The sequence below is a fragment of the Typha angustifolia genome, chromosome 4, assembly GCF_048772165.1.
Source record: "Typha angustifolia cultivar Huaian chromosome 4, ASM4877216v1, whole genome shotgun sequence".
NCBI classification, from domain to species: Eukaryota; Viridiplantae; Streptophyta; class Magnoliopsida; order Poales; family Typhaceae; genus Typha; species Typha angustifolia.
In genome coordinates, this window is record NC_133242.1 from 3,319,175 (window position 1) to 3,328,470 (window position 9,296).

At 37.9% G+C, this 9,296-nt stretch overlaps 2 protein-coding genes across 4 annotated transcripts; one reads left to right on the forward strand and one right to left on the reverse strand.

Annotated features, from left to right (window-relative positions):
- The first annotated feature begins 230 nt into the window (after positions 1-230).
- LOC140759001 (small ribosomal subunit protein eS19-like) lies at positions 231-2,450 on the forward strand. Its single transcript, XM_073095443.1, has 4 exons — positions 231-390; positions 1,230-1,320; positions 1,514-1,697; positions 2,208-2,450. Exons 1-4 carry the CDS (start codon positions 304-306, stop codon positions 2,278-2,280), a joined length of 435 nt encoding a protein of 144 aa, XP_072951544.1. The 5' UTR covers positions 231-303; the 3' UTR covers positions 2,281-2,450.
- A 1,815-nt stretch (positions 2,451-4,265) lies between these two features.
- LOC140759662 (isoaspartyl peptidase/L-asparaginase) lies at positions 4,266-9,233 on the reverse strand. Of its 3 annotated transcripts, none has more exons than XM_073096283.1 (5): positions 9,006-9,233; positions 7,574-7,754; positions 5,754-5,987; positions 5,547-5,633; positions 4,266-5,058 (listed from the first exon to the last, which is right to left on the reverse strand). In XM_073096283.1, the coding sequence occupies exons 2-5, from the start codon at positions 7,733-7,735 to the stop codon at positions 4,591-4,593; spliced, it is 951 nt and encodes a 316-aa protein (XP_072952384.1). In that variant the 5' UTR covers positions 7,736-7,754; positions 9,006-9,233; the 3' UTR covers positions 4,266-4,590. The 3 variants fall into 3 exon arrangements, with proteins under 3 accessions (XP_072952384.1, XP_072952382.1, XP_072952383.1); XM_073096281.1 differs by lacking the exon at positions 9,006-9,233 and adding an exon at positions 7,989-8,103; XM_073096282.1 differs by lacking the exon at positions 9,006-9,233 and adding an exon at positions 7,871-7,975.
- Positions 9,234-9,296: the final 63 nt, after the last annotated feature.

Consider the following 9,296-nt stretch of genomic DNA (forward strand, 5'->3'; position numbering starts at 1 on the left):
AGCACAAAATTGATGTTTTTAAGATAATTAATCAAAAAATAGATGGGCCAATTTCAGGCCCAATAGATAAAACCCCGTGGATAGCCCAGGAAGTGTCTCTCGAAACGGCAAGCATGAAGACGGTGCACTTGCATCCGCATATTGACAGGTGTCCTCACAGGTAAACAAGTTTTGTGTACCCAAACATCTGATCCTGAAAACCTGAGGTCCTTAGCAATATAAGTAAACATCGCTTCTCTCAAGCGACATCTAAAACCCTAGAATTTGGTCGCGCCGCATCGTGAGCACGCACCAAGCATCGCCATGGAGGCTGCTTCGAGGACGGTGAAGGACGTCTCTCCCCATGAGTTCGTGAAGGCTTACGCCGCCCACCTCAAGCGATCCGGAAAGGTAACGAACACTAATCATCCTCTCTTCCATCAGCTTTTAGTGTTATATGATAAGGTTAGTGTTCTTGCCGCTTCTATCCCGTTGATCTGTTGATCGGTTGCTACCTGGATTGTATGCATGATAAGTGATCGTTCGTTATAAGCATCAAAAACTATTATTTTGGTTCATTAAAATGCTATTTGTCTTTGCCTTTTCTCTCGGCGCATCAAAATTTGCATCATATGCTCTAGTATATTGTGATGTAGTTTTACGCTTCTTCTGTTCTTTAATTAGTAGTCCTAAATCTGGATACGTTCGGAAGATATTTTGTATACTCGAGCACTCCAATTTATGTTGGATATTTTTTCCTTGTGCTTTTTCATTGACGCATTTGGAGATCTTTTGCTACGCTATCATTTGGTATATAAATTTAGAGATCTTTACATATATACCTTTGAAAAAGTTTCGAAGTACCACGGTTATCCTGTATTTCTTTAAAATATCATGAACCTCCACATTCGATCATAAATGCCATTAAATATGTAAGAAGAATTACATTTATCCTATTATATTTCTCAAACAATTATCCATTGGAAACTTGGTGACTCTGTTATATATGTATATATATGCCTCAAATATGACATAATTATCATTATAAGGGGGTGTATCCGGGATAAACCACGAGCGATCAATTACTAGAGCTCCCTTTAATGGAACTAAGGCATACTATTCTTACAGAAAGCAGGGCTTTGTGACCTAGATTAAAGAGTATTGAAACCAAGTACTAAAAATGAATAAATACTGGACTGATGGCATAAGTTCTTTTAGTTGCTAATTACCATCCCTCTATTTTTGAGTAGATGGAGCTTCCTCATTGGACGGACATTGTGAAGACTGGAAAATTTAAGGAGCTCGCTCCATACGACCCTGATTGGTATTACATTAGAGCAGGTATTGGCTCTTTACACTTGCAATTTAATAAAGTATGCAAGTTGACCTTTCTGGTATCTCTTTTGACATTGGAACACGATGTACAATCATAGAAAGTGCAATACAATTATTACGTTGATCTTGCTGGTATTTGTCTTGAGCACTTTTTACTGTAGAACTGGTCACATATCTAATATGACAATTCATTTTATAGCCTCGATGGCAAGGAAGATATATCTGAGGCAGGGCATTGGTGTTGGTGGATTTCAAAAGATTTACGGAGGACGCCAGAGAAATGGATCTCGCCCACCACACTTTTGCAAAAGCAGTGGATCTGTAGCTCGACACATTCTGCAACAGTTGCAGAAGATGAATATCGTCGATATTGATGCCAAAGGGTAAGATTGGACTAACTTGTTACTGTTGTTCATTCATTGGAACTGAATGAGATATTCTTGATAGTTGTTGATACCATTGGTATGTACCTAATTTACAGCATTAATTAACAAGAGCATTCATTGCCATGATTCTTAAGTTTTACCTTTCAGTGACTACACCTTAAGCTCTCTTTTGCCTTAACATTCACTGGTTCTGTCATTTGCTGAATCCTAATTAGATCCTTTTCAAGACTCTTCTTCAAATGATAAACTCACCATCATTTTCAACAATTCTTCCTATCGATCAATTTTGTTTGCTTTTGGGTGATAAGTTAACAAAGTGCTAAACAATTAAATTCTGATATGCAACATTATTGTTGCACCATGACTTAAAGAGGGTTGGATTAGAAATAAGTTTGATCATGAAAATCCCAATGGATTGGGTCTCATGTGCCAAAACTAAGTGAAGCTACCTTTAATGCTTTATCTCACATTTATTGAACGTCCATCTCTCTCTTTTCTTTTCTGCAGTGGAAGGATGATCACTTCACAGGGAAGGCGTGATCTGGATCAGGTTGCCGGAAGGGTCGTAGTTGCAGCTTGAGTAGATCCTAGGAGGATGTATTGTTTATCGGCCTTATAGCGATATTTGTCTCTGGAATTCTCTGTGTCATTTTGACTGCTTTAGTTTGTACTGAATTTCTATGTTTTGAGAAGGTGATTTACGATGTGATGAACAAGTTGTGAGATTTAGTTTATTGTCTTGTTTTATCAGTAGTGCTCGTTTTTATTTGCTGCTATTTGGGCAAGTTTGGCCTGTTTAAATCCTGCACTTCGTATTGCTGGCTTTCCTTCCTTTTCAATACGGAAAGGAGAAAATTGAGATCTTAATGAGTCAATGGCCGGTATTGTGTCTGCTCTGGTAATATTGTTATAATCATTACTCGTTGTTAAAAGCTACTGTACAAATGAGAGTGGCCCCTACTTAAATCAGATGAACTGTAACGGATAAAATATTTTTCTTTGACTCTTTTTATCTTTTATAAAAAAGATATCTTTTGGTGTATTATGAATCTATATTAATGAATTGAAATAACTTTCATATTACTTTGGTTTAGTTTTTTTTAATAAAAAAAGTTGTATGAGAGGTTATACTGGTGCAGTGAGATGAGAAGAGAAAGAGAGAAAATTGGAAAAGAGGAAGAGAATGTCTGAAATGATGGTTAATTAAAGTGATATTTTAATATTAAAATAGTAATTCAAAGATTAGATGGAGGAGGAGAATAGAGGAAAAATAGGTATTAATAAATTAATATTAATCAAAAATATTATGTAGCTATATTCTGATATGAAATGGCTTATATTAGTTTAATTTTATGCTTATTTCGCAAGTGAGCCTAGCCAAACAACTTATAATTTATAGGTTTTGCACAAAAAAAAATTAAGAGAGTTTTGAACCACTTCAAACAATTGACACGAAGATAAAAATGGTTTTTTTTTTTAAACTAAAATTAATTTTAAAAGAGCTCAGCAATTTATGAGTTTTAAAAACAACAGTGGATAGTTATGATATTTAAAACATTTTCGGCGATAATTATGTAAAAATCTTAGCCGGTCTATCGGAGCCACAACGGATCAACTACCGGATCCGCATCCATTCTCCGATTCGCGATACCGATACGTCAAAAGGACGACGGCCGACCCAACTCGCTCGCACTCACCTCCATTGTCACCATTTCTCACGATCTCGGAGTTGTCACGGGGGAAGACGACTCGGTCGAAGTTGAGGTATTTGTGCCAAAGATCCCCGGAAAGATAGGCAGGCAGCCATATTGGCCACGCTCGTGCCTACATTGTATATGACATCTTACTTCGGTAAATCCTCTGCTTATTTGATGATAAAAATCTCTCCTTTATTTACAACTTGCATATGGACAGGCATGTACATTAGGGGTTAGTACTTAGTAATGGTTAAACACTTCCATGTTCTTGAGTATGATAGACCGAGTCCAAATCAACCATTTTCAACTTTAAAAGAAAAGGTGATGGAGGATTTGATGATGTCTGCTTTCTGACTTGTTTAATTTTCTAAGCTAGTATGAGGGACAAAATTGTTGATTGTTAAATATTTTTACATAAAATTGTCTTCAGAGTTAGTGTTGATGGAAAAATTAACAGGGGTGTGTTAAGTGATATAGATAAAAAGTTTAGAGAGCAATTTCTTGTGGCAGAGGTCAAGATGTCCAGGTTTCACATGTACATACGTATTTGTGATCAGACACAAGGGTTGGCCTTTTGTCCAACTACCCACTGTCATGTATTACAGCTGATTTCATTCTCTTTGCAGAAGAAAAGCTAAAAGCTTCTTCTGTAATGGTGAGTCTGCATTTCTGTGATAAAATTAGTCTCGCAACTAAAAATATGTTTGGATAAATAGGAACAAGGCAGACAGTGAAGGACACTTTATTCTCTTCTGTGTTGTTTGAAACTCATATTGAACCTAGATGCATACTCATTTTTCGGCTGGAAATCAGAGAGACGACAAAAGAAAGGACTATAGTCCCAGTTATAATGATAACAAAAGAATTGAAACTAATAATAATCCCTGTAGTTTCATGAAAGTACCAATAGTCCAAAGAATTGACATCTAGTTAATTACCTGCAAGGTAAAGATTTTAGATTTCGAAGCTCAGACTTAATGTTGGCCCTACCTTATTGTCTTTTGGTACAAAGTTATGCAGTGGTGTAACAACTAACAACCACATTTGAGACCCCTTGTAGATTGGAAGTCACATAAATTGATTGATCTAATGATATATAAAGGCACACATTATGCTGCAGTCAGTTGAATTTTTCAGTCTCTTCTTACTCAAAAGATAAATAGAGGCCAAATGTTGCAATCTTTCAGGGTCCATCAATTCCAGATTCCAATCTCAGAGTAACCATCTTCCGTAGCACAAGCCCTGAACATGCCTGTAGTGTTAAATGGCATTGTTACCTCTCCAGTGGCAGATACAGCAATTAGACCAGCATTGCCTTTTGGAACACTCTCAATGACATAGGCTGCTGCTTCTTTAAGGGAGAGCCCTTTGTATTCCATAAGGGCAGCAACATCTCGGGCGATTGTAGCTCGGATTATCGATTCGCCCTTGCCTGTGGCAGAAACTGCACAAAAGGGATTGGCATAAGTTCCTGCACCAATTATAGGGGTGTCGCCAATCCTTCCCACCATCTTGTTTACCAGCCCGCCCGTGGATGTTGCTGCAGCTAAGTTTCCATCGCCATCGACTGCAACACATCCAACGGTTCCAATTTGGCTGTCACCCGTGGTGCCGGATGTATCTTGAGGTGTCTGTCCTTTTATAGGCTGAGTATAATCAATCTGAGAAATGCATGTACTTCAGAGTCATCAATGGCACTATCAAACTTCTAGGAACGAATTTACTCAAGTAGATATCTACTACTCAAAATGTTAAAAACTTAAAATGGCCACAATAATGCTCCAGTCAAGTTGTTCAAGAAACAGCCTCTTCTATAGACAGTGTCAGGAAATAATTGACATTGCTGTTCAATATCAAAATGTTTTTCTTTTTGCAATATGTTACATCAGTGGGAGATCATCGGTAACTCACATAGGCCATTTTCTTCGATTTTTTAGGGAAAAATATATACTAGTAAAATAATGCATGATTGAAATCCAAATCAACATATCATGGACTGACAATAATCCATAATGTCATATGATTCAACAATGGAATTTATGATAGCTACAGCTTCTACTCCGCATCTACATAAACAAATGAAGTACCAGAACTGTGATGAATCAGGAAGCTGCACCAAGTCTATTAAGAGCAAAAGTCAGAACAATACCTGCACCCGGTTAGCTTTTTTTGCCTGTTTTAGTCTTTCAATATTTTCCGGAGTGATGAAATGACTTGCATCTACAGTTTCTACTCCCTGGAATTTAAGATAAAATACAGACATAGAGAAGGATTGAGAATTCAAGGTTATATTTTCACAATGAAGATCTTAATATTGAAGGAGCCACAGAAAGAAAGGTGATTAAGTAACACTAACTTGTTCTCTGGCAAATGCCTCAGCGCCGTCAAAAGCTAGATAAATGTGTGGAGTTTTCTCCATCACAAGTCGTGCAAGAGAAATGGCATTAACGACAGTTGAAAGACCAGACACAGCTCCACATTTCTGTGTGTTACCATCCATGATGCATGCTTCCATCTCAACTGTACCATTGGTGGTCAAGACAGAACCTCTGCCAGCATTAAAGTGGGGACTGTTTTCCAGCTCACGAACCTGCAGCAAAAGATGCATTTCATGTCAAGGTAACGAGTTTGTTGACATAAGAGCTGTAGATCAAACTATGGGCAGAAATCCAACCATTAAATTAACCTATCAAATTTCTTCCTTTCTCCATGCACATAGCTAGTGCAACTACAAAGCACTAGATGACCTATCATCATTGGCAATGACTAATGATTTCATGAATTAATCTTAGCACTCCACATATTTGGTAATGGGATTGATTGTAACATTTTCAGTAATTCTACAACAAATTTGTTCATAGGTAGATGTGATTCTGTACAGACTAAAATGTTTTAAGTACACCTAAGTTTTGAAATGAAACGTGGAAGTTTTAATAAGATTCTTTCTCATTGACAGTTTTTATGCATTGAGATCTAAGGGTTATAAATTAGCAATTTGATATAAACTATAAAATTTGTGCATGCCAAAGAAAGAGAGGTTTACTAGATGCCCTGTCCATCACCTACGCATGGCAAAGAAAGAGAGTTTTACTAGATGCCCTGTCCATCACTTAATTTTGTAATCAAATTGATATGCTTGGTCTCGGTAATAAAAGATTAATGTTTATATATATATATGCTTCTTAACTAGCAAAAACTTCCATCTAGAACAGGAAAAACTTAGGGATGATCCCCACTTGTCTTCTCAATTAGACAGTGCTAAATCTAGTCACAAATCACATGTATGAAACATTATGATACACCACCCAACTTTAAGAAGTTAGGAGGGTACTGACTTATAATCTAATAGATCACAAGTTCAACTCCAACTCCAAGTAATTTTATTGTAGGCAAATTATTTTTGTTGATGATTTAGCTTAACTTGCCGACTCGGCTCAACTCAATTCAATAGCTTAACAAGTTCAATAACTTAGGGGTGCATTGGATTAGAGGAGCAACTCAATGACGGTTAGTTAGGAGCGATTACTTGATGACATTATGACTGGGCAGTGTCTTTGAATCAAGAAAATGTTGACCCTTTCTTCAATCCATATCTAACTTTTGGGCACTTGAATGATTAAAAAAAAATTTACTATGATCACCTTCCATTATAGGACTAAACTGCCCATTGCCCATCTATCCTTCGAGCTTTCGGATGATAACAAAAAACTATGATCACTTTTATTGAGAAGACAAGAGCAGAACAATGGCTGGAAAAATAACCATCCACAAGTTCCCTTTAGGACATTTGAGATCTCTAAAAGTTTTCTAAAGCTTGCTTTGGCAGGAATCCAAAAGCAACAAGATAAGAGAACTTAAAAATAATAATAAGTTCACGCACCAAAAGGAGAGCATGGTACAAAAAAAGGACCAAATGAGCTCATCAGTGCTTCTATATTGCAAAGGATAAGTAATTCAAATTTAAAATGTAGATAACATGAATTAGAAAGTAATGAAACATAATGACCTTGATTGCAGCGCAATGGCCAATATGTAAGTACAAATAGAATCAGAACCAAAAACCCTAAAAAAAATCGAGAAAAGAGTTAAAGGAAAAAGGAAAAAAAAGTCGAAGCAAAATTACTGAGGCCTCATCAAGAGTAGAGGAGGATGAGGAAAGAAGAAAGGATCTGTTACCACGAGCTCGACGACATCAAGCGGCGGCCGGTGAGCCTTGAGCGCGGCGACACCGATTTCGAGGCAGTGGCGGAGAGCCGCCTCACGGGGCAGTCTCCGCTCCGGCGGAAGCGTCAAGGGGATGTCGCCTGCACCGCCGTGGAGAGCGATCGACCATCCCATCTCTTTCTCTATTCTTAACCTTGAGAGGGAATAGCAATATATAGAGAGATTAGCAATACAAGAATGAACGGGAATGGGGACTCCTCGTCAGAAGAAACATAATAAGTATTAGAAAACAGAAGTGATGGGGGGTGCCTTTGTCCTACTGGGAAAGCAGATAAAGAAAAGAGTCACGTCTGAGAGATGTTTGAATTAATTACTGAACGAATTCCCTCCAAAGATGCCCCTTTACTTCAGAGTGACAACTACTCACCTCCAATTGTGTACAAAAGTAGTGCTGGGGCAGTGGGGCTGTAATTTATTATAAATTCATTGCTCACATCTTATCTTAAGAGGACTCCTTTTTCCTCTCCCTAGATTCTATTTTGGCTGCTTATATAAGTGGCGGTTATTGTAATCGGAAGAGTTGATTAATATATTTTTTTTAAAAAAATTGATCCCAGTGAACGTATCAACTAGATTTAATCAAACGGCCCAGCCTCCTCGTGCCCGGCCTAGTCGAAGCCCAAATTACCTATGAGTTGCACGTGCTAGCCCATTCCCTGCCCGACCTGGCCCAGAACTAGGCCCGCTCGTTCTACTACTGTAGACTGTCTGTTCTGCTATAGTAAAAACCAACTAAAATTTTAGTACTGTACCGTTTTACATTTTTTTAAAACACACATTTAAATTTTTTTAATTTATTATTATATTTTTTAAATGGAGGGACATAAAATTTTTTTTTAAATAAACTAATAGTAAAAAAAATTCTAAAAATAGCTAAAATGTGGGTTGGGCCGAATGATTGGTGGGTCAGGCCGGCCCAATCTCTCACGGGCCAACGGGCAGTAACAGACTGAACTATTCTAACCCGCCCCGGCCCGCCCCGCCCGATGATCATATCTAGTATCAACACAATAACATTCAATTATATTTTTAAAATAGAAGGAACATTCTTCTTCAATCAATAATTGAGAGATGAAGTAGTGCGATAAACTCTCTTTGGAACAGGCTTCAAATTTGATTATAATAGTAAACATAACGACAAAGAAAAGAAAAATAGAACTTAAGCCCTATGACCCGAACATAATACAGAATGGAGTACAATCACGATAGATTCACATACACTAAAGGCCTAAAGTTAGCTGACAATTCTATTGCGATCCGACTATTGAAGTTGCAAAACTATGTGAATCACGGAAAGGATGGAGAAAAAACTCCAACCAACAACGAGGAAAAAAAGAAAAAAAATATATATAGACATGACTGAAGGACAAAAAGAGTGGAATACCTTCTACCTCAATGAGGAGGCAGGCTGTTACTAGTGGCAGAGGAGATGAGGCGATTGAGGTCGAGCTGGGAACGAAGGAGTTGGACTCGAGGGCCAACAGAGGGGGGTGAAACCAACTGAGGTCGAGATCAAGAGCGACGAGGTAGATGCGGTGATAGAGAGGACGGCGCAAAGTCGGAGGATAGCAAAGTAGTAGGTGATGGAGAGGGCAAAGCAAAGTTAGAGGTGGACAAGAAGGCGAAGCAAGCGACAATGGAGAGTACAGTGAGACGGACGAGAGAAAACATTAGA

What these genes read in the sequence shown, in the direction of transcription:
- LOC140759001 (XM_073095443.1), top strand. Translation starts at nt 304, where the DNA reads ATGGAGGCTGCTTCGAGGACGGTGAAGGACGTCTCTCCCCATGAGTTC. An exon ending in ACCTCAAGCGATCCGGAAAG is followed by an intron (nt 391 to 1,229) that starts GTAACGAACACT and finishes ATTTTTGAGTAG; the next exon opens with ATGGAGCTTCCTCATTGGAC. An exon ending in GTCGATATTGATGCCAAAGG is followed by an intron (nt 1,698 to 2,207) that starts GTAAGATTGGAC and finishes TCTTTTCTGCAG; the next exon opens with TGGAAGGATGATCACTTCAC.
- LOC140759662 (XM_073096283.1), bottom strand. Translation starts at nt 7,735, where the DNA reads ATGGGATGGTCGATCGCTCTCCACGGCGGTGCAGGCGACATCCCCTTG. An exon ending in TTGATGTCGTCGAGCTCGTG is followed by an intron (nt 5,988 to 7,573) that starts GTAACAGATCCT and finishes CTTTTGCTGCAG; the next exon opens with GTTCGTGAGCTGGAAAACAG. An exon ending in AAAAAGCTAACCGGGTGCAG is followed by an intron (nt 5,059 to 5,546) that starts GTATTGTTCTGA and finishes TGCATTTCTCAG; the next exon opens with ATTGATTATACTCAGCCTAT.